The sequence below is a fragment of the Phoxinus phoxinus genome, assembly GCF_949152265.1.
Source record: "Phoxinus phoxinus genome assembly, chromosome: 11".
Classification (NCBI taxonomy): domain Eukaryota; kingdom Metazoa; phylum Chordata; class Actinopteri; order Cypriniformes; family Leuciscidae; genus Phoxinus; species Phoxinus phoxinus.
Window position 1 is genome coordinate 10,940,610 of NC_136886.1, and position 24,677 is coordinate 10,965,286.

Genomic DNA, 24,677 nt, shown 5'->3' on the forward strand with positions numbered 1-24,677 from the left:
GTCTCTCTCCTTAAAGTTTCTGTCACTCTTGTCCCAATGAGCGTTAAGATTATGAGATCTGAGGGTCATCTGTTAAGTGCGTTCTCTGAATGGTGACCGGTTTGATAAGTGTATTTAACGACTTATGTAATGTGTCCAGGAGAGGAAGTTATCGTGGCATGAGGAGGAGAAGAGAAGATGAAAGGATGGTAAGTCCTAAGTTTATTGCATGGTTCTCCAAAATCGTAACATTTTTGTTGTCTCTCATTTCATTCAATTTCATTTTACACAGAGGCAGAATCCTGAATCAGAGGTGAAAACTCCGCCTCCAAAGTTTGACCTCGCAACCACTAACTTCCCGCCTTTACCAGGAGGTGTGCCGAGTTGTCTGCCAGGTGTGACCTTACAAACGGAGTCTGTGTTGGAGAATCGCATGGCAGATGTAGTTAAGGGCATCAGCAGGGACAAGGTAGTAAGAACTACTTCCTGTACTGGTGTATTCTCAATTACAATTGTTCTGCTTGTTCACAGAGAATCTTCAATATCACTCAAGTAAAGTTGAAATTTTTCTGTGTGTTTTAGCCTGAAACAAATAAGCAAGATGTCAGTCAAGACCCCAGAACATGTCAAGTGGAAGCCCAGTTGACCGGACTCTCCCCTCCAGCGCCAAAGCTTCCCGCCACAAAACAGGACACACCTACCACTAGGTACACGCATGTATATATACACGCATTAGGCATCATAAACTACTAATGAACATTACTTTTATAGCATTTATTAATCAAGGTTTTAAATGTTAAAAATACAAATATTAAATAATTATAACAAATTATTTGTAAACAAATATTACTATTATTAAGGTTGTTCAAATAGAAGCAGGTTGAAAATATTGGAACTCCACATTTCTCTGTACAGTGCGTCACATCAAGTGAAGAAGCCAGAGAAAGAGGTTCAGACCTCTGACACGCCTCCAGAGCCTGCATCAGTGACCGCATCAGTGACCACACACCACCACGTCCAGCCCATTTCCGCCCCAAAACCTTTGCGCAGCCAATCAACTTCAAGCACTGAAACATCTACTCCACCTCTGCCATCAATCGCATCTTTACAGGTAAACTCCTTCATTTACTAAATTATAAATGCTCCTGGAGCTTATTCATACATGAAAGTAAAAAGAATGAGATTTCGGTTAACCTTTAAGGTTTTATTGACTCTCCTCAGGAGCCTCGGAAGCTGAGCTATGCAGAGGTTTGTCAGAGGCCACCCAAAGACCCTCCCCCTGCACCAGTAGCCCCGCCCAGCCCCAGTCCCACCCCTTCTCCCACCACAAACCAGCCACTACGTGAACTTCGAGTCAACAAAGCGGAAGGCCCAGCTTCATCCCGCTGCAGCCCCGGTGAGAAAATGGAGAAAGGAAGCGAGACTCGGACATCCAGAGAGCAGACTGGCTACCAACGTGGTAACGGTCCCAGAGGGTCAGGCTTTAAGCTCAGAGAGCAACAGAGACGACCTCCACAGGGTCGGCGCTCCTCGCCACAGTCGGGGTACAACAGACGCAGTGGAAAAGAACAAAACATCCCACCCAGATCGCCAAAGTAATGCCACTTATGCCCACGACACATGCACACTCGCGTGTATACTTGGATACACATCTTATACATAAAGCAAGAGTATATAAATCTATATATATCTATATAAAATCTACATATGAAAACTGGACTATCGCACTGTGGTGTCGAAGAATCCTCTGCCTCCCGAATGACTTGAAATCTGGGAAGTTGATTCTTAAAAATACAGAAGAAAACTAGGAATTTAAGAAAGATGAAAAAACCTCTTACACTTGAACTGAGAAATGGAGGCCATGCTTCCTGTTGTCTGATTTACAGCGATTAATTAGCTTGTGAATGAGTTTTGATTTTACTTGAGTGTTTAAGGTCCTGGCACTAGTGTACAATGTTGTACATTTTATTTTATTATTATCTATAAAAGAGTTCTGTTGGTGAGAAATCAAGCACATGTTGTTTGAATGCAACAGATCACACAAAGACAGCATAATACCGCCCCCACCGGTCCATATTTCACCTTTGTGTGTTTGTGCACTACTTCCTGTTTGCATCAGTCCTGAAAAGGGGCTGGGGGGAAATTTGATTCAGATGTGATGCTCTCCCAAATAATTCTGTCATCGACACAGAATTATTTGTGATTCATAATGGTTTGTTCTTTAATTTATTGGAAACATGCGCAAGATTAAACATTACAGATATCGATAAAAGGTCCCCACTGCTCACCGTCCTTGAAAAATGGGGAATTTCAAAAGTGGGATTTCCAGGCTTGGGAATTTGTTTTTATAGAAATGAATAAAATGACTAATGTAATAAATATCAGTTATTTATACAGCTAAAAATGACTCCAATAGGATGAGTCAATCTCTCTTTAAGATAATTAAAAAATATCTTAATGTAGTCATTATAAATGTCTGGAAAAGTCAAGGGAATGTTTTGGTCGAATGTGTGGGAACCCTGTTGATATCTGGCATGTAGTGCGCAAGCTCCGCCATGCAGTTTAAAACAGAACTTTCAAGCAGGCATTAATGGTTTGGCCTGATTCAGAAAGCTCAAAGCACTTTGAATTACGTAAAATTGTATCATGGTGTGCTTGATTTCCACCCCGGTCTAAAACTGGAAGACAAGTATATGCTGTTCAGACAAAAAAAAGAGGGAAATTTGTAGGTTTGAAGGAAACATTTAGACTGATCAAGACTGACGAATGGATGAAATAGTACTAGGCATCCATAGAAAGAAAAAAAAAGATTCAGACAAGTATAATACAAATTAAGGTGATTTTTGAGTTGGTGTGTCGTGCTGTATAATGTCGTACGGTGTCATCTGTGATGTACGGTGTTTTTGAATGCTGGGCCTGTCAGTAACGGGAAGATCAAGCTGCTTTTATGCTGAATGAATGAATATATATTGTTTAAATGAGCAAAGCCACTGTTTGTCTTCCTCTTCCTTAGGAGTGAAAGTCTTGATCGTGTTTCTATACTGTCCGCCTTTGTTTTTTTCGTCTGCTGTAGATGCTGGTGACAATAATCAGGTTGGATTTTATATGCTTTGAGTTAGTGTGCTGCTTCGGAGTTGCTGTTCATGTCCTAGTCTGTGATATAGTGTCAGTCTATGTTGTGTGTTTTCCTTCTATTTGTTTGTTTAATAATAATCTGTATTTGACGCTTGCGTTTATGCCTGTACATTTCAGGTGTGATTACATAAAATATACCTGCTACAGAGCTCATCATTTACCGTGTTATCCAGTCTCATGTCAGCCTTGGTAAAAGAGAGGGAACTCAGGACCTCCGAGGAAATTGGTGATGTGTATGACTGCAAATGTTTGTCTGATACGTATTGCAGGATTTTTTTTGTAGCCTTTTGAATTCAGTAATCACATTAAACTGTTTAGGGGTCTTAAGTTTCAGTTAATAATGTGTATTCGAACGTTTAAAAAAAGTTTAATCAATGACACTGTTATGCATGATTCTCTCCTCAATTCGATGTCCTCCCCTCTTTATCTCATTCTCATTCATGGATGGGTTGTGCACAGATCCAGACCAAAGTCAAATCAGCAGAGAGACAATCTCAGGAAGTGCTGTTTAAATGCAGTAGCTCCTCCCTCTCTTATTCTGCCATGGGCAGGGCCACTGTTTGAGCGAGTGCTTATAATCATGATTGTTGATTAGTGAGTTGAACTATGTATGTTTTAGTTTTTGAAAAATGTGTGTGCGTGTGGAACGTTATTAAGGTGTCCTAATGAATAATTTCTCATTCCCCTACTTTTTAATTTGACAGTTTTTAGAAGAAACGTCGGAGGGAAATGATATGCATCAGTTTTGTTTTAATTTATTTTGTTTAAAATTCTGTTTCTCAGTTCAACTTTCATTGTGGCTTTCTTGCCCAAACATATGCGTGTTGTTAGTTTAAAATGATTTATTTAGATTTTTATTTTCTGTTTGGAAATATTATCCTTGGGCGCAAATTACGTAGAGACTGTGCCACTAAAATTAGAAAAATCAGTGGAACTGGTTTTATTTTTTTATTATTTTAACTGAATTAATGGATTTGATTCATAACTGGTTGGTGAAATGAAATTATTGTTTTGTTTCTAATCTTATATCCTGTGTAGGCTGTAAGCTTTTTAGACACCATGAAATGGCACGGTTACAAGTAGCAAGTCTTTAGCCGAAAAAAAAGTATTCATCCTTTCTTTTTAATTTTATAGGGGGATAGGCATAGCAACTGCTGAGTGAAGTGTTTTGGATGATATTGTAGATGTTCAATGAAAATGCTTAAAGAAATGGAAGAAAAAAATAAATGATAAAATGATTTTAATCTGTGTTTGACTATTTTTGAGTACAACCTAGTAATTCTATAGGGATTTTTTAAATGTAATTTAACTTCTTAATTTTAATAAAGTATTACCACCACATCACACGTTAAGTAGACCCCCTAGAACAAGTGTTTTTAGAGTAATTTAAAATCGTTTGCATTGTAAAACCCATAGATATACACAATAAAGGCCTTTTTATGATATCTATGGTAAAACCCTGTGACTCTGTACCTGTCCCGTTGCAGTGTTTTAAATTTAAATACATGCAAGTATTGTTCTGTTAAAGATTAAGTAGCTAATTTCCAACAGAACTCTAAAGGGAAGAAACTCGCTATAATATTAAGAGCTTTATTCTAGCTGTAATATCTACAGCTATTACTGCGTCATTATTGCGTCATTCGACGTGTTCGGTGTGAAGCACAGACATGCGTAAACTAGAGCATTGGATTTTTCATCACTGCCTCAAATCTGTTACGTAACGACTTAAATCTGGTTTCAGTATGACCTCAACATATCGCGAGATTTACAAATTGTGAGCAAGCTGGATGAAGGAGTTCCAAAGGTGGGAACGCGGAGAGAGAGGGAACGAGCGAGAGAGGGAGGAGCAGGGTAAGTTTGTAAACACTGAAATCCTTGGCCGAGGAACAGGTGACACGCAACACATTCGGATTACCTGGTGCATTAAAATTAGTGATTTCAAGTGTAACGGCGCTGATCTCGCGAATGGTGGAGGTGTCATAAGCACCGTGTGTACACACTGCACGAGACGCGACACAATTAGAACACTCCCATTAGAATCAACGAAAGCTGCGCGCGCTCGCATTGTAGATTCGTTTAATATTTGGGAGTGTTCTTGTTTTGTCCCTTCGCGTCGATCGCTTGCAGTGTAAATAGGGCGTTACAGCCTGTTGGCTCATGTGTGGTTAGCATTAGCCAGTTAGCTTTAGTGGTGGGAAGTCCGAGTAGTTTTTGAGAATCGGTTCCTTTGAACAGTCCGTTTCAAAGAACCGATTAAACACGGATTTAGCTATTCTGTATTCAATCCATAGACTGTAAAAAAATAGATTCAATCACGTAAAGTTAGGTGCGTCATCTCGTAGTAACTGATTTTGTCAATCTTATTAATAATTAATAACAGTTTTTATAATGTAATGTGTCTTGTTTCATTTGTTGTTTAAAAACCCATTTAGAACCTTACATATAATTTGCCACTGCAGTGTATATATATATATATAATTACATATTTTTAAGCTGTCATGAACATATTTACAGTACATTTTAATTGTAACATTTCTCTTATTCAGCTATTAAAGTAATTTACATTTCAGTTAACTCCAACTGCTCTTACTGTCATCTCACTCGTCGGCTCACTGATTCAGTCCGATTTGTGGACGAATCGTTCGGTCTGGTTTTGTGTATTGAAAAGATCCGACTCAAAAGAACGATTTGTTCACAAATTGGATATTGCTAAGAACCATTTAAACGAAACACACGGTGCGCTAGGAGTTGCGACAAACCTTTCGACATGTTATCGTGTGGTTAACGTGGTGGTTATGGCTTTGTTACATACTAGTGGGGATTCATTTTACAGTGAATATCTTTCTGAAAATGCCTAGAGAGGAAACGCATGCTAGCTAGCGGTATGTGTTAGTGTTATAAAGCTATTGGGTTGAAGCTGGTTTAATTTAGCGGAAATGTTCTTTAAACGGGGATGATCTCAGACAATAGTCAAATGAAAGCGTCTTATCATGTAATCATCATGCACATTATGCAATCAGCTGAACCCATCAGGCCTCTGTGCAGCAATGAAGTATGGATTCCTGTCATCTGTCAAGAGACTGTACAACATTTCAAATGGAAAGTTTAGGAGGCATTCATATTTTAAATAGGGGTTTTGTGTTCAGATGATGGGTCAAATTGAGCTGAAATGAATAGAAGTTAGTCTTTTAAAAAGTCTGGATCTCATAAGATAAATCATAACTGTTCTTTTTGGATGGTCTTTAGAAGTAACACAGGAAGTAGTTGATCTAAAATGGGAGACGATCGACCTTTTGTCTGCACTGCCCCAGGCTGTGGACAGGTAAGAGCTATTTTCTTTTTATTATCACTTAAAGTCTCGTTTTCATGGTGTTCCTGTCCCGCTGTGTAATGTATATATGCAGTCCTGATCCTTTGGTCCAAGTGTTCAAGGTTTTGGGAGCCCAAGTATGAAGGTTTAAGAATCTGCCCTTCAATTTCTTTTACGCCCCTTAATCTTGGGGACAGAAGCAGTTTGTTGCCCAAAACTTTTATTCTGAAATCACACCAGCTGTTTTAATCCCTGCTTCCACTGGGCAACTGTAAGAGGCTCCAATAGCACTGCATAACGGGATAACATAAGCCGTCATCAAAACAACAGATGGCCTGATATCATCCATTGCTTCTCTGTTTCTATCTTCCATCTGATTTGAATTCGGACCCTGAATGAGATGCAAATTAACTCAAAACTTTACTGTGGGTTAACGCATGTGTCTGTGTTAATGTTTCTCTCACGTCAGAGGTTCACCAATGAGGACCATTTGGCAGTGCACAAACATAAGCATGAGATGACGCTGAAGTTTGGACAAGCCAGAACAGATACAGTTATTATAGCAGGTTTGTGTCCCCACATATATGAATTTCTGTCATTCTGTTGGCTCAGTCTGCGTTGTGTTCATAGTAAGGGTTGCACTGACTAGGTCGACGTGTCTACTTTAATGCTCTGTCATGGCGTCAACTAGACGCTGATCATACACTGGCTGTAATACTAGTCCTATAGAGTATAAGAAATCTTTGAAAACCTCTAACTTTCCGTTTTCATCAGTTAAAATGACAAATAAATGCATACTCAGAGAGCACTCCACTAGTTATGTTTGTTTATAGTACTATCTGGATACTCAATATTGATCGGGTGAATGCACCTTTTAAACAGTTTATTTTACAGGAAAGTTAATTGCTGTTCTAAACTAATGTGCTGCTACATTGTAGCACGCATAAAGATACAGACAGAAGCTCGCACTTCACGTCACTGTTCTGTGATTTATCAATAAAATAGCTTATAAACTGAAAAGTGCTAGCACATATTGCTTTCTCTTTTGAACTAAAACCCACACCTTCACTATTAGTGGAGAGACACTCTACAGACAGGTGGGATTCATTCACACAGGCAATCGCTCTCTCACTAATGCATTCCAATCGTTGTGCTACTTTAGCCGAAATCTGTAAGAAATATAACGACCCATAGACAAAATAACTGAAAAGTTTTCTGACAACGTTGCAGCTGTGCAACCCGAGTTTGAGTCTCGGCTCGAGGTTCAGGTTACTCAAGCCATTATTGAGTTTGTTCACAAACTTTAGCGTTGCAAATTGTGGCATGTTGCAAGGCATTCCCATCTCTTGTGTTTTTATTAATTACGGCATCAATGATTAGTCGACATCGACTTGTTTAACCCGTAGTTCAGAGTAAGTTGCATTAAGGCCAGTTCACACCTAGAATGATAACTATAAAGATGACTATTTTAGTGTCCACACCAACGCACAATCAAATTGTGTTTATCGTAAGCCTGCGCTGCAGTTATGTCCTCTGCTGCTGCAAACGTTTAAGCTCTTTAAAGTCGGGTGGATTCTGATTGGCTGTCAATGTTTTTTTATCATTAATCAGCTGGAAAAAAAAACATTCGGAAAGTGATTCCGATGGTATCCTTCTGTGTCGTTATCGTTAAGGCCCGTTCTCACCAAAATCAATAAAGATATAGCTGTAAAGTTTTAATAATCGTTCTAATTCTATGCGAATAGGGATGACCACATTACATATGACACAGAAGAACAATATTGCTGGAATTGCTCAGAGCATTTTATTTAATTTATTTATTTTTCAGCTGATGAATGTTCCTGGGAAACTCGCGCAAAATATCTTTAATAATATGGAAGTTGTTGTAATCGGGAAAGCCACTGTGGCTTTTTTTTATACCTGACTTGCACCGCAGAGCGTGCAGATGAAATGCAGTAAGTAATGTCATATCCTCTTGTGGTCAGATGCCTTGGGAACGCAGTCGTGCAAGACAGTTCTGGGAGGTCATTATACCAAACACTTTTGATTACGTACATTGGTAATGTCCAATTCAGCCTTTTTTAATTCATATAAAAATTCATATAAAAATAGGTGGATGGAAACATCGCTAGTGAAAGCCAATCAGAATCCATCCTGGTTTAAAGAGCTCGAGCATTTATAGTGGCAGATGACATACATTTAGCGCATACCTATAATATACGGAACGTTGTCTTCCACTAATAATAATAATTCATTTCATAGTGCTTTGCTTTTCTCCGGACTTAAAGTGCTTTACATGGAAGGGGGGAATCTCCCACATCCACCTGATGATGCGACGGCAGCCATAGTGCAACGGAGCGCCCGCCACACACCAGCTTATTGGTGGAGAGAATATATGAAGTCAATCAGTATATATGGGGATGATCAGGAGGCCATGATGATGGACAGAGGCCAATGGGCAAATTTTTTATTTATTTATTTATTTATTTGTTTATTTGAAAAAGGGGACATTGTACACTAATCAACATTCAGATCAAATGTAAGTGTACCCGAGTTAGCCACAGGCTAATTTTCATCGGCAGTCCCCTTGCCAGATGTTAATAGGCATCCTAAAATACAATAAGTAAACAAAAAAATATATAATTTATACAATAGACAAAGATACAAAATTAGACTGTGTTAAAATCACAACCAATCAGGTAAACAAAATAAACAGATAAAATTCAAAAATAGATGATAATAGATGATACAGTTATTGTTGGTGGATGGTACCAGCGTCAGTGGTCATTTGGCCAGGATGCCGGGATTTTTAATAACCGCAGAGTCAGGACCTCAGTTTAACGTCTCATCCGATGGATCCACTAGTGTGGATGCTAATATGGTTATTGTAATAGTTATCATTCTTGGTTTGAATGGGCCTTTATAGTTATGGACTTCCTGTTCCCTGTAACAGAATTACAATGATTATTAAAACTTTATCATTATAGTAATTGCTCTGGGGTGTGAACGTGCCTTTATGTTTGATTTTCCTATGAATCATTATTTGCTTGTTAAGCTGTGTATGTGTTTTGTATATTTCATAATAGTACACTTGATTTTGATGTCCAAATAATAGTAATTAAGCAGTATCACACAATCAGGCGTGCCGTCTGGTTGTGATTTAGATGTTAATATACATTTTAAAGAAACTTGCTAAGACTGAGTGTGTGTGTGTTTGTGCAGATCAGACACCCACTCCCACTCGGTTTCTTAAGAATTGTGAGGAGGTGGGTCTGTTTAGTGAGCTGGCTGGCTCCTTCGAGCAAGATCTTCGCAAAACACACGAGGAGGAGGAGAGGAGAATTAAGGCCACGGTAAGATTTCAAATAAGGAAAGTGTAAAGTATCAAAGGTTATCAACTTTTGTATGCTTTGTTTGACAGTTGTTAGCATGAACTTGATATCTCGAATCTTGCCCTCAAAGCTTCAAGCTCTACAGACGCCTACAGAGGTTAAAGAGAGGGAAGGTCCTCTTGAAATTGACTCCTCCCCTCCAGACAGCCCTGACTCCACCTCCAGCATGACAAACAGCAAAGATGCAGTTGCCATGGCAAAGGAGCCTATTGCCTTGAGGAAAGCCATGGTGAATTTGAATTTGCGACAAGGCAGATTACAGTATTTACAGTGCAGGGTTTTTTTTTTTTGGTTGTGCAGCATATAATATTGTCATGTAACTCACTTTTACAGGATGTTCCTCCACGAACTGCAGCAAGTTCCACCCCTACACCAACCATAATGCGCCCTGGCTCGCTCCCACTTCACCAGGGATTCGACTCCATGATCCCAACTCAACCCTCTCCCACCTCTGTTATCACCAGGACCCCTCCGTCAAACAGACTCAGGTACACACTAGTTGACCTCATGTCAAAAAGGTTTTGTTTAGGATTGTCATGATTCCTCTATTAAATTCGAGTACTCGATTAAAAAAAAAAATCCTTGATTGCAATTTGCCCATGTCGATTAACCGGCAAAATACCGGAGGTGTTCCACGGATGAGAATCCATGGCTCTCATTATTAGACAGTTTTCAAAGGCTGCACAATATATATTAAAACCATTTAAGAATCATAATATAGCATAGGACTATTGTGAAATCACAAAGGCTGCGATTCAAAGCGCGACGCCTTTAATTACTTACATGCTCCATACGAACTCTATTGGGAATGCGTATGAATTCTCATGCTAAGTGTTGCACTCCTATCATTTAAATGCATGCATTACATCGGAGGTGGCAGAGAGAACAGTGACTCGACTTTTATGACCACAAAAAAAACCATTCGATGACTCGATTAATCGTCAAAATAATCAACAGATTACTTGATTACCAAAATAATCGTTTATAATCATGCATATTGGGTGTTCATCCACTCAAATAAATAGCTATCCTGCGTTTTTGATAGGATGTGTTGATCCTCAGCAGTGGAGCTGAGTTGAAACTTTTTTTTAATTTGCATGAGTCATTTCAGTGTTGTTCACACCTCTGATTCCTCACCCTGTGTGAGGAAAACTGTCCTAAAATAGTACCTCTATAACTCTCTTTTTCAGCTCGCCGTCTGGTTCTTTTCCTATGCTGATGCAGCTTCCAAATGGTCAGACTGTTCCTCTGCTTCCCAGTCCAGGGCAGACTTCGGTCATATCGGTATGGAGGTCTCACATACGTATGATTATTAATCCATCATTTAACAAATCAGCTAGTTATTCTGCATTTTATTTCTATATTTTTTTATAAAAAAATTTGGTTTTAGCTTTTACATATTTTATAGTTTAATATTAGCTTTAATTATTTGTAGCTAATCCTTCAATACATTTCAAGACAATTGCCTTCAAATACCTCAAATTTGAATACTTTAAACTTCATAAGCAATGTTCGTGTTTTTTTACATAACATGTAGTTCTCTGTTTTGTGTGAAATATAAAAAAATATAAAATACATTTTTCATATATTTTGTCTTATTTTTTCCCAATAAAGTTGAAGTTATTTAGCCTAAATATTTGTGGAATAGATGTTGCCCTTTTGGGGGAATGTGTGTTCTTGCACTCTGCACTATTTTTTAGCAGGTTTTCTTGCACCATCAGCATATCAAGTTAAATATAGTTTATGCATTTTGCTGCACCCTGTCCAGCTGTTTTTGAATGCAAGAATACAGCTGATGTGAACAGCCCTTGGTGAACATTACCCTAAATCATTGTAATAATACAGACAGTCTTTTTTTTTACCACTGACTAGTCAATTATGAAAATATATAGTACATCTCTACTTGTGAATACTTTCCACAGACATACAGTATATTGCTCCTAAATCAATATAATAGTAATTGATTTTACTGTATCTGTGATTACATTTTCAGCAGTATGAGCCTCAAAACAAGTACAAATCTTTTTTGTGTTTGTGTTTATGCTTTTGTGTTTATAGTATGTTAAACTTGTGTTGCTATGTGTGTGTGTGTATATATAGCTTGCCAGATCATCAAACACAGTGCCCAATATCCCAGGGATTCCAGGCCCTCCTATTGGTGGAAGCAGCAGTGGCTCCTCCTCTCCGTCTGGATACAGTACACACTCTGATGCCAAGACGGTGAGAATGAGCACGCGTACACCCACGCTAGCACATGTAGAGTTTACATAGGGATAAATGCTTAACAACGGGCTTATTATATAACGAATAGCTTACTACACAAATGTAACACACAGGTTTTGAGCGTTCATTTACACGCTGTGGTATTTCCTTGTGTTTGTGTATGGGATTTGTCTCCATCTAGAGGCTAAAAGCAGCACTATCTCAGCAGAGTCCTAGTGGACCAGCACCAATACAAAAAACAGATCACACTGAGACACCATCACCTGCTCAACCACAGGTGCTCACAGACACCTCATGCCTGTGTTACATATATGCTAGTATTTGCCTGTTCTTTTTGAATAGTTTGTGACGTTTGAAAATAGTTCAATCAATGGGTTTAAATGGGATATATCAGTAAATAAGCTCAACTGAAGCATTATGTCAGTGTACACTGTTTAAATGCTGACATATGCTTAAGTTCTCACTGTATCTGACAGCCCAAGCAATATCTTGTAGGTATCCCCTGCTCCCCCAAAAGGTGGCCGTAGACGACGGGGTGCAGATATTGAACCGGATGAGCGCAGGCGCCGTTTTCTTGAACGGAACAGAGCAGCCGCTTCCCGTTGCCGGCAAAAACGGAAAGTGTGGGTTAGTGCCCTGGAGAAGCGCGCCGAGGAGTTAGCTACTTCTAACGTCACGCTCACTGTGAGTCATACAGACAGAGTGAAAAGATACAGGAAATAAGATGATTTTATGTTGTTGAAATGTACACTATGGTTGACAAATCTAGAAAGGACACATTACATTGATCAAAAGTGACAAAGACTTTTGTACTGTTATATTTCAAATAATGCAGTTCTTTTAACTTTTTATTCATCAAAGAATCCTGAAAAAGAATGTAGCACGGTTTCCACAAAGATATTAAGCAGCACAACCATTTCCAATTGTGATAATAGTAAGAAGTGTTTCTTGAGCAGCAAATCAGCATATTAGAATGATTTCTGAAGGATCATGTGACACTTAGGACTGGAGGAATTATGTTAAAAATTCAGCTTTGTTGTCACGGTTAAACATTACATTTTAAAATAAATTAAAATAAAACTTTTTAACAATATAATATTTCACAACATCACTGTTTTTTTTTTTTTTTTTTTTTTTTAAATGTAGGCTTGTTGAGCATAAGAGAGATCTCTTAAAAAACATAAAACTAACAAAATATTTGATCATGCCATTGGTTGAGTCTGTTGCTGTTGTGTGCTTGACAGGGTGAAGTGTCCCTGTTGAGGACGGAGGTGATACGGCTGAAGGAGCTGCTGTTGGCCCATAAGGACTGCCCTGTAACTGCCATGCAGAAAAAAGCATATCTCGGTAAGATACACCCACATATTTCCTTTATGTGTCATAAATCCTTCATGCCTAACATTCATCCTTCCTTCTTTTCTCTCTCTTTAGCTGCAGGAGTAGATGAGAATTCAGTGTCGGCGTTGGTGATGCCCGTGTCGGTCCCGGCTCCGGTGTCTGTCAACGGTCTGAGCGTGCGTGCGGCCGAGGCGGTTGCTGTTTTAGCGGGAATGGGTTCGGGTCAGTGGAGTAGCACGTCTGGAGATGCTTCCTCCCAATCACAGCCCACATCCAGATGATGAGCACGTCGTTCAGCCAATAGGAACTAAATATACTTTGAGTCTTTCAAAGGAGTGAATCCCCGTTTCCCCTCAAAACTGAGTCACGGTGTTTGTAAATCCTCTCATGTGACAAATGGGAACCGATGTTTCCACGTTCTGACCACACCCCGCTCACAAACTCTCTCCGGGCGACTGTGGCGACATCATAGAGCGCCCCTGTCAAACTGCACAGACTAGGAAGCACTGCAGTGGAAATTAATTTTCTGTCATCTCTAAAAAAAAATACACCTTTACCTAAACTTGTATAGATCTTCTCACTAATGCATTCAATTGATATTTGTCTCGTTTGCAGATATTTCGAATTATTTTGCATTTTATTCAATGGTTTTTCTAATATAATGATTCGTTGCATGACTCTGGCCACATTAGAAAGATGATTTCTACACTATGCAGATAAGTTTAACGCCTTCTTTCTCAGTCTCTCTTTGTGACGCTTTCTCACACATACTCACTCTCACCATTTCTCCCAGTTTCCTTTTCTCTCTCTTCCTCTCTGTTCTAATTTTATTATCGTATGTACAGTAATTTCTCTCAGGTCTGTGCTTCTGTGGCTGTTTTGGTGAAGATCGTGTCTCACAGTAGTGTAGCCTGGCGCCGCAGACTCGCAAAAGCTCAAGAATGGAGAGAAAATATATTTTTATATTTGAATATCGTTATCAGTTTGTCTGCATTTTGCAATATATATATATATAATATATATATATGGATGTGACGGGTAGCGTTACCATGTGGACATGTTTTAGATCAGTATGATTATGATATGCTCTGCTGAATTATAGGTATCTTTAACCAAAATACATAAATCCTTTTGCATTAGAGGTTAGACCCTAAATTTGAAGTGCATCCGGTCTCTTATCAGGGAACATGCACACAAAAACTCACACGTAATGACTCGTGCTTGCATTTTGTGAATGTACAGTAGTTAACTAACCCAGCTATGAATGTGAGGCCTTGTTTCAAAATGGTTGAAATGCTTTTGAGCAAAGTTGAATCTTAGAAGCTGTTATAGAAATAAAACATTTCTTTTTTGGGGCCTGAAAGACTCGCGCTTGGCCATCCTGAATGAATTTCATCTGGAGCGCATAACTAACACGTAACCTAAGTTGTATTCCATTAAACAGTTCACGCCTGATCACGTTATCAATAGGAGAATCTGCATTAGTTTAAGCTGGGCTTGTTATCAAAACCATTGCAGTTTTTTTTATTAATTCAACTTTGAATATCAGTTTTTTATGGAAGCTCATTTCTGCCACATAAGAAAAAAAATGATAAATTATGATTTGGTAAAAGTTGAAGATAGAACTTTGATAAAGATAGAGGATAGAACTTTGATAAAAGTTGAAATTATGAGATATGAAGTCATAATTATGAGATAAATTCATAGTATTACATCATACTAGGTTGTAAATATATTAAAATTGACACAAAAAAAACTTTATAACTGACTTTTCTTCTCATAAATATTACTTTTAATGTCATAATTATGACTTTAATTTATAATTACGATTTACTGAAGCATGATTATTATTATTTTTCTGATGTGGAGGAAATTTTTGGACAAAGGCATTTTAAAAAAAAAATTTGATTGTATGTAGATTATTTAGGTTTTATTTTAATGATCCAACCAGCCATATCAGTTTCTGTCATTGACGTTTTTTTTTTTTTTGCATCTGGATTTATCATATTTGGATGTAGAACGTACTGCTTTCCACTGTGTGTATTACTCACTGATCCCAAATTGTGTGATGTGTCAGTGAAGCCCTAAACTAGAGCTGTAAATATGAAATGAGTGTCAGCATACAAACATTGCTTACTGTATGATATTGACTAACTGAAACGGTCCTTAAGATATGTTAAAATTAAACATTGATGGAACTCTAGCCTCTTGTACATTTAATGAGATGTTGCTTTTTTGCTGATTTTTGTCATCTTGTTTTGAAGGTGTTATATTCCTCTGTGTATAGAATGGTGCGGTGGGACTTGTGTGCGTGACTTCTGTGTATATGGAATAGCTTGGATGAGATGGATATGCATTGTTTATGAGTGTGAGCAATATATTATAAACTTTGTGTAATGCCTTTAATTTGGAACGTCTAAATCATGTTTAAAATGATATTTACACAAGTAGCACATGTTTCTGAATGAATATTTTGTCCATCAACATAATCCTAACCCCACCCTTATCTCTATAGTCAAAATCTACCTTAAACTATAAAACACTGGACACTGGTTAGTTATTTTGATTGTTTTTCCAGAAAACTGTATAAAAACGTTAACTGTAATTTAAATTTTAAAAGAATGTGAAAATGATATGGTAAAAATAATGTTAATTTGTTAAGGGTGAGTAAAAAAAAATCTGTAATTGCTCTAATGGGACTTGTCATGCACTTCTACAGTAAAATACTGTCAAATGTACAGGTTTTGGATTTAAGAACAAGTCATTTGCAGAACATAAGAACAAGTCTTATCATTTACAGGGAAAAAAAACTAATTAACTTTTTTTTCTTTTCTTTTTTATCAGTTATGTACATTAGTTTTTTTTCTTCACATCTTCTGTTGTTAAATTATTGTTTATTGCATTAGTTAAGTGTTGTGTGTTCCATTATGTTTATTTATTTATTTGTGTGTACAAAGCACCTTCTTTATATTATTATTTTCCTCTGCATGTGGAAAAGATACTTGTGATGAACTTTGATTCTTTACCAGTAGTGTTTTTATAGTGGCTTTCAATGTTATAAAGGTACAAACCAGATTTAAGTATATAACATTATACCAGTTAAAGAAGTGTTCTTTTTTACTGTAGATTTTTTTTTTTTTACCATAAATTTCACTCATTTATCTTAGTTATTGTTAAAGGGATAGTTCACCCACAAATGTTGTCATTACTTACTCACCCTCAAGTTGTTCCAAACGTGTAATGGTTTCTTTCTTCTGTTGAACACACAAGAAGATATTTTAAAGAATGTCAGTAACCACCAGTCAGTTGATGACGGCACCCAAACTATCCTTTTTTTTAAAACAGTAGCCTAGGCTAAATCAGGGTAAAGGAATTAGTTAACCCAGAAATTAAATTATGCTGTTACTTATTCACCCTTATGTCGTATAATCTATTAAACATAGTCTTGGTTGCTAACTAGCATCGTAAGGAAAATATATGGGTGAAATCTCTGCAAAATGTCTCCTTTTGTGTATCACACAAGAAACTACAACCTACAAAGACACAAGTGTGAGTAAATGACGACAGAATTTTAATTTTAATGGAAATAATTTCTGTAACCATTGTTGTTCAAGAGATTGCATTAGATAAAGATTCTCTATCACCACAGCAGAGGGAGCAAAATCGCCACGGCTTCTGACCACAGGCTCAGACTCCTCATCCCGAGCTCTGGTCATGTGACTCTTCCCATCGGTTGGGATTTCTCTCTCGGCATGGCGGAGATGATGGAGCTCGGTCTGCTGTCTAATACCATTTGTTATTCTCTGTGAGGAGGACACGGGCTTTTTTGTTGTCGGTAAACCTTTCTGCGCCGTTCTTTCCCCCGGTTTGTGGCCATAATGGCGGAGCGCGGTGTGGATGTGTCCGCTCTCCCCCAAGAGGTCCGGGAGCAGCTCGCTGAGCTGGACCTGGAACTGTCGGAGGGTAAGCCTTTAAACAACAAGGGCTTTTCCTCTCTTGTTTGAATGCGTGCGTTTGGATAGATATGAGTTGATTTGACAGGCTCAGTCGTGCATCCTCAATAACAGCATCCACACACAGGTTCCGTGCGGATGATGCTTCAATGTCGCCGCCGCTCGCGGAAACATACTGACCTCGTTTTCTGCATGGTTCAACGTCGCATTTAACAGCATTTTAAACGTCTGTTCAGCTTCGTTTTGCTCTCTAAATGTCCTGACATTGGTCTAATATGTTTCCTTATATACTGTTACGTTGTGTAAAACAAAAAACACCGAGTCTATGAAGCGCTGGACGTATTTATGTGATTATTTACAGGCCATGGATATTCTGCATGTGTCCTCCTCATATTTACAGACTTCATCAACTAGTAGTATTCAGTGTCAGTTGTATAGTTGATCTTTACTGTCATTGGAAATAATATTCATATGTAATAGTTTTAAAACAATAGCGACAGTATTAGCCTACAATAGGCTATAATAGGTATTTCTCTTTATGGTCAATCTATATTGGGTAGGCTTAGCTTAATAGTATTTGAATGGTCGATGCTTTATAAATGAGTGTACTGCTTGACACACTGACAGTCCTATTAATAGACTGAAACTAATTTTTCCTCCCTAAACAATCAACACCCGGCTATAAGATACAATGAGAGGTCAGGTATGGCAAGCTATTTAAACACTTTCCTAACAAGGTAATAATTCGTATTCAATGGTTTTCAATTATTTAGTTAAGAATATTATTTATAAATAATCTTTATGAAATAAATGTAGGTTAATCAGAAGTGGACTGTCAACATCCCACAGACCACCATAGAAATCACTGACAAAAATTTCCAGTTTATGTAAGTACTAGTGTCTAAAAAATAGTCAGTTGCAAATTTGACAAAGATACCAATCACTACTGAATTACTTACTAAATAGTATCATAAAAATAGAAACTTGTTCTAGGGAATAAATGTTTAAACAGCTTGCCATAGGACATGTAAATCGCTCACTCAAACAATGGAACTTGGCATAGAGTGGCCTGGTGTCACCTGTGAAACTTTTTTTCTGGGCCTTTAAATGAATAGCATCAATAATGCAGTAGCCTATATATGCATGTGTATGAAATTGATATAACTAAAATATTACTCTTCATTTAACATTTCAAATGGTTTACAGCATGAATGGCGTGTCTAAACCTCTCCTAATCAGAAATACATTGAAGAATTATACAGATATGTGCCACACGCATTTTGGTTGTTTACATTTTAGTGTCGTTGTGTTTCACTGCAGAAGGGGCTCGGTTTGTTTGTGTGTGTGTGTTTAGTCATCCTTATGTGTTATATAAGCCTTTCAGCAGTGGTGTGTGAAAGATTCAGAAGAGCAAAACAATATCTTAAACAGCATTACCCAAATATAAAAAGAGATTCTCATTAATCTCTGCACCAGAGAATTGTTTGGCATAACAGCTGATCTGCCATCAGTGCAGCCTGGATTCATTCTCAGTATGTCTCCCACACAGCAAATCAAGAGAGCACCTGGAGGCAGATTACAAATGATGGAGTTTGCTTTTGGCTTCACTTACTATTGTTGGTGTGTTTTTGGATTTCATTGCAGTTGTGAGCATCATCTTGTGTCCTTGCTGGTGCAATTTTGCAAACACTCACCCACTTTATCCCTCTTTTCTATCCTATTATATATAGGCTATATATATGTTTATATGTTATGCTAAGACTGCGTATCTATTTCTCAAAGCCCACAATGCAGTCCTGGCACAATTCACAGTCCCCACCTACAGTCCTCACTTTTTGGCTCGAGATGCCTGCATGCTGCAGCCCTTAGAATACAGTTGAACTGACTTATTCATTATGGGTTTGCTTTAGAGAAATGTTTGTCATGTTTATGAGCATAATGTTTAGCGTCACGCCCATATCTTATGTCCTTTGCACTGAAGACTTTATAGGTGACAGCACAAAGAAAATGTCACAATGAAAGACTCTTTATGTCAATCTCTGAAGGACCAGTGGGAGTAGTAAACCTCTTTAGTGATGACTTCCTCCAGCTCACTTCTGTTGATGATTTTTTGTTTGAGTTCAGTCATAGTAGCATTATGGCCATAGATGATAGTTTATATAGAGCTGCTGTTATTTCTATCCTGCTGGGATGGCAGGCGTTTTATTGTTTTAATAGCAGAATAATGTGTTATGACAATATTAACACATTTGCATGAATAGTAACAGTTTTTACTGTACTGTAAAATATGATTGGATATGTTGAAATCAAAATATGATTTGGATCAGGGTTAACTAAAACTAAAGCTAAAACTACGTGGGGGAAAAAAACTTTTACAATACTCGAAGTAAAATAAAATATACTGGTATAAAAAATTATTTAAAAAAATTAAAGACTTTTTTTATTTCAGCTAGTAGCTAAGATAATAACTTCTCATTTTATTTTATTTTAACTTGAAGTACAAAAATAACTCAAACTAAATAAAAGAAAAATTAAAATGAATAAGAATTACATGAATTTATAAAAAACGAATAAAAAATGACAAAATACAAAATGACTAAAACTTTAACTAAAATTAAAATAAAAAATGGCAAATATAATAAAGACTAATCCAAAATATTAATAACAAATAAAATAGTATATAAATGATGAATCGTTAATTTATACAGTAAATTCTCCCTCTGTGGAAGTGCATTTATTGCCCATTTTACTTCTGTAAAGTGACATATTTCTCAAATGAGATATAGGAGGATATTCAAATACAAATTGCAGTAAAAATATTATTTAATTAAAAAATGAAACAATTTTCTTTTGTACTGAAATCCTAATAGCCTTAATATTTAATAAAAAAATATCCTTACATTATATTTGCATACTTTAAAAAATATATTTTTCAAATTTTTTTAAATATTTTTCCTGGGCCAGCAGAAAAATAATCTTATTGTTGAGCTCTGTAAATTCTGCAAATTAAGGCATATACTCTAATATACTCTACTTATATATTATAAATATTAAAGCAATAAATCACAAGCATGTATTTGTTGTAACAAGATGAGTCTACAGAGACTGCACCATCAGCAGCACATATGCGTTATTTGTAATGAACGTGTGTTGTGAATGAAAGAGTTTGTCTCTATGTGTGTGTGTGTGTGACAGAGGAAGAGGGGTGGAGATAGGAGGTTTTGACACACTCACACACACAATGAGCACCATTGAAAACATCAGGGCTGAGCAGTCGTGATCTCTGCTTGAATTCCCAGCACATACTCAGACGCTTTTATGCACTTAAGCTGATCAAATGAGCTGTGTGTGTGTGGAAATCCTCTTCCTAGCTGGTCAGCATATACTTAAACTAAAGAGGCTCGGACTAACTGTATAATGACTGATTGTGTGCATCTGTTAAGGTAACCTCAGTAGCTTAAGCACCCACTGTGACTGTAGGAGGACAGGCAGGTTTTCTGAGTTGTAAAGAAAAAGAGAGAGAGATAGACCAAGTGGGAGAGAGAGACCTAGGGACAAAACAGAAAGAGAGAGATTACTTTAATCTAGGTCACAGAGCTTCGGGAAGCAAATACACTCATTTACCCATGATTCACAGCAAGCTTTCTAACATGTTGCGCTGTCTCTCCCACTATCTTCTCCCTCTTTTTTCCTCTTTCCCACCATCCTTATCCCATCCTTTAAAAAAACTCCTGGTTTGCCTAGCTAGTTCGCTCTCAAGCTCACACCACACAGGACATGTTAATAGTTAATATCTCTTGCAATGCTTGTGATATGGGTTCCTCACTAACTGAATTATTCACCAGTCTGTGATGGACATCAGGCTCGAAAAAGAAGAGATGCACACTTTACACACGCTATATTCATTCAGAGAGCAGAGTTTTCCAAACTGCCAGTTGGAGCTTAAATATCTCTCATAACACTTAACTAGAGCTTACGTGACTGAAAGTGGTATGAATAATTCATTTCTATATTATAACACTGCTATTCTCGGCTATGCTAATGTTTGTTTGAAAGTTTCAAAATTGAAGTTGGACTCTTGATGTGGTCTGAAGTCCTAAGTAACTAAAAGTACCATATTTTTTTATATTATTTATATATGTAAATCGCGTATATGAATGTAGTAATCATTCATGGTTCAAATCAAAGATCTGAGTTGTGCATTGCATCTACTAAAGGACTGAATGTAAATGTAAAGTGGATGTTAATAACAAGATGTTAATAGCAAGCTGTCTGAGTAATGACAAATACAGTTGAATGGCACAGACATTTTTAAAGGGGTCCTATAATGCCCTTTTCACAAGATGTAAAATAAGTCTCTGATGTCCCCAGAGTGTGTATGTAAAGTTTTAGCTCAAAATACCCCACAGATATTTTATTATAGCATGTTAAAATTGTAACTTTTTGTGTTTGAGTGTCTCTTTAAATGCAAATGAGCTGCTGCTTCTGGCACAGAGGGCGGAGCTTCAAGAGCTCACTCCAATTACTTCACACAGACACGCACTGAAAATGTCAAAAAAATGTAGTCTTTTATGTTCAAACCGGATTCGGACAAAGATGGAGAGACTTGAGAAGAAGTGACAACATGTAGAATGCAATAGGACATTTCTGAATGGTTAGTTGATGAATTTATGTAGCTGATGTGGAGTTAACTATCTTCTAGTAATTTATTAGCATATTCTGTCATGATAATCTATGAATTGCGTTCCGGGGCGGGGTATATGTAAATTTTTGGGTTAGTGATGTCACTAACCCGTGAAGAAGCTCATTTTAGTTGCTACCAGCCGTTTGTTGATTTCTGTAAAAGAAAATATATCCCTTTGCTTTGAACTTTGAGACTTTGCAGATGTTGTTTATGCTCAAACAGCAACATTACACACTAACTAAAGTAAAAAAAAATAGTGAAATCATAATCAACCACCCCTTTAAGGTTATTCTATTGGCCACACAAGTACTAAGGTTTGTTAGCACAAGTGCAATGCAGAAGTGAACATTTGCATATGCGTAAACTGTTTCTGGTCTTACATTCACACAGCAATTTTGAGCGTTCCTGTACTTGTGGCTAAAATGATTTCTCCAAACATGCATAAATAATGTCTTATTATCTGAGTAGGCTTTTGTGTTGTTTTGGTATGCATATTTGGGTGAGTTTTATTTAGAGTCATAGTTGCTATGGTAACAGTTGAGTTTGCCTTAGGCTGTTCTCATTCATAACGAATAAAGCTAAAAGCATTAAGAAGCACATATGCCACAAGAACAGCTAAAACCCAACAGCATGACATAAAACCTTTTAACCGTATTACTCACACTGCACAGTATGGCCTTTATTAGAGGGCTGCTGAAAGGTGAAATGTGTAATTTTTGTGTCACAACATAATTTAAAAAAAGCTGAAGACAGGCTGAATGGTGCTTTCCTGCACAAATCTTGCTGCCACAATGATAGAGGGTTGTAATTGTTTGCTAGAGTGTTACTATGTGGTTGAAAATGTGTTTTGTATTGTTGTTAGGTGGTTGTAGGTTATTCTGGGCGGTGGCTAGGTGGTTGCTTACTGGCCCAAGTCGAGTCTTTATGATAATATGGTCCCATATACGGCTCCTTCAGTCTTAGTCTGTGGGAATAGTTTTTTTATGTTTTATTATCTGCCATGAAACAGTGACAGCTCACCTCTACTCAACAAGCCAAATGATTTGTGGTAATATTCATGTTTAAAGCATTGACAATGTGCCAAAATGTATTACTTATGTTATGTATTACAAATCCCTAACTTTAAGTTATGATCATTAGTACAGGGATGATTGTCTTAGAAAGGGGATAAATCTCCCAAAACTTGTAAAGAATGTCCAAGTCACATTTTACCCCAAAATAAAATAAAATAGTATTCCTTTCCAGAAGGACTACTAACTGTACGTTCACACCGCCGCCGGCGAGAGCGGCAAAAGTCGCTCTCGCCGCCCTGCCATTGACGCCGTGAGATTCGGGGACTCTCTGGCGCTCTGACGTAGATTTTAGAATGCGTGATTTTTTTTAAACTTTATTTAAAGGAGCCGCAAAGCAAATAAGAACTGAACATAAATCAGTATCCTATTTTGTGGTCACTGGCTACACGTAGGGTATAAGTTAACCTATTAAAATATTTAAAATGTGAAAGTAACAAAACACCAACAATTTCAGACACCTTTTTCCATTCGTCGTTCTTTTTATTAATGTCCCTGTATGTAAACAGGGTCACGTCGTACAATAACGGGAAACCCGCAACAGAAATAATGAACTTTTCCTCCATTTTGCTTAGGAACTAATGTGGTCGGAACCAAAGTTTACAGGATTGTGTTCTCTGGTATCCTCTCAGGCGGAGGACTTCTACATTACGATTGGTTGCCGCTGGCTGCCGCCGAACCGCGTCATAGCTTATTACCATAAAGTTGACAAATTTCAACTCTTCTCGCCGCTCTCGGCGTCCAAGACGCGCCGCCCTCGCCGGAGGTCGCCGCCGGCTCTCATTGAAAATGAATGGCTTCCGAACAATTTGACGCTCTCGCCGCCGGCGGTGTGAACGCACAGTTAGGCCATTAGTTTTTTTTTTTTTTGCACGATGACATTTATTTTTAGGAAAATTAAACCTATTTTGCCCCCAAATTATAATACTGTTGGGCTTCGATATGGTCTTTTTCATATATTTTTTAAACAATTATTCTCATAACTGTAATTATTTCTTTTTACAATAATTATTTTACTGTATTATAGTGTGAAAAAATATTTTGCAATGATTTTAAATGTAGTACAGCAAATGCAATATTAATGCTGTTTTAACATGCTTCATATTTTTATACAAAATACTTGTATAAATTATATATTTTAATTATTTGTTACAATAATTAGATTGAAACTGAATTTCACATTACTGTAATGAGAGTTGAGTACTAAAATGAGCTTAATTGTCCCTAAATGATATTATTATATACTAATTATATGGTCCTAAAAGTAGACTTTGTTTCCCTTATTTACTCTTGCACATGGTAAGCCACACTGTAAACACAGGTCAGATCATTCTATATACTGTATTGCAAAGTGAATTAGGAAGGTTACACCTGACAAGGCGTGTTCTCAGGTGTGTGAAGTGGTAATCTGAGTCTTGTTATCACCTGCATGCACACACCCTGGTAACCCTGACTTTACTGTTTCCATTAGCAAGTTTTCAAAGCCGGTTTGTGGATCTGGTTGTATAATGTAGAAAGAGGCATGAACAGATAAGAATGAACTGAACTCCCTGTTGTGTCTTTTTCTCTGTCACTCTCTGTCTGTCTGTGTTT

The 24,677-nt window shown here is 37.4% G+C and overlaps 3 protein-coding genes across 8 annotated transcripts in view; all 3 read left to right on the plus strand.

Annotated features, from left to right (window-relative positions):
- Positions 1-4,357, plus strand: part of larp4ab (La ribonucleoprotein 4Ab) — a 30,536-nt gene extending 26,179 nt beyond the window's left edge. For 2 of the 4 annotated variants that reach the window (XM_079627731.1, XM_079627733.1), the window contains exons 12-16: positions 140-188; positions 272-448; positions 562-686; positions 895-1,090; positions 1,201-4,357. In XM_079627731.1, the coding sequence (XP_079483857.1) occupies positions 140-188; positions 272-448; positions 562-686; positions 895-1,090; positions 1,201-1,578 (925 nt within the window). In that variant the 3' untranslated portion in view covers positions 1,579-4,357. The remainder of the gene's footprint in view (positions 1-139; positions 189-271; positions 449-561; positions 687-894; positions 1,091-1,200) is intronic. The other 2 variants (XM_079627730.1, XM_079627732.1) reach the window with 1 other exon arrangement.
- A 476-nt stretch (positions 4,358-4,833) lies between these two features.
- Positions 4,834-14,306, plus strand: atf7b (activating transcription factor 7b). Of its 3 annotated transcripts, none has more exons than XM_079629627.1 (12): positions 4,834-4,965; positions 6,361-6,436; positions 6,894-6,990; positions 9,647-9,777; positions 9,887-10,045; positions 10,150-10,304; positions 11,007-11,100; positions 11,917-12,036; positions 12,221-12,316; positions 12,535-12,723; positions 13,284-13,386; positions 13,471-13,914. In XM_079629627.1, the coding sequence occupies exons 2-12, from the start codon at positions 6,389-6,391 to the stop codon at positions 13,656-13,658; spliced, it is 1,380 nt and encodes a 459-aa protein (XP_079485753.1). In that variant the 5' UTR covers positions 4,834-4,965; positions 6,361-6,388; the 3' UTR covers positions 13,659-13,914. The 3 variants fall into 3 exon arrangements, with proteins under 3 accessions (XP_079485753.1, XP_079485755.1, XP_079485754.1); XM_079629628.1 differs by lacking the exon at positions 4,834-4,965 and adding an exon at positions 6,157-6,212 and having other exon boundaries at positions 6,360-6,436; XM_079629629.1 differs by lacking the exon at positions 12,221-12,316 and having other exon boundaries at positions 13,471-14,306.
- A 2,781-nt stretch (positions 14,307-17,087) lies between these two features.
- Positions 17,088-24,677, plus strand: part of dip2bb (disco-interacting protein 2 homolog Bb) — a 32,880-nt gene continuing 25,290 nt past the window's right edge. The window contains exon 1 of the mRNA XM_079629626.1: positions 17,088-17,340. Within this exon, the coding sequence (XP_079485752.1) occupies positions 17,256-17,340 (85 nt within the window). The 5' untranslated portion in view covers positions 17,088-17,255. The remainder of the gene's footprint in view (positions 17,341-24,677) is intronic.

Excerpts from the sequence above, each read along its gene's own strand:
- atf7b (XM_079629627.1), top strand. The coding sequence starts at position 6,389 with ATGGGAGACGATCGACCTTTTGTCTGCACTGCCCCAGGCTGTGGACAG. Across the intron at positions 6,437-6,893 it reads CTGCCCCAGGCTGTGGACAG|AGGTTCACCAATGAGGACCA; the intron begins GTAAGAGCTATT and ends CTCTCACGTCAG. Across the intron at positions 9,778-9,886 it reads AGAGGAGAATTAAGGCCACG|CTTCAAGCTCTACAGACGCC; the intron begins GTAAGATTTCAA and ends TTGCCCTCAAAG.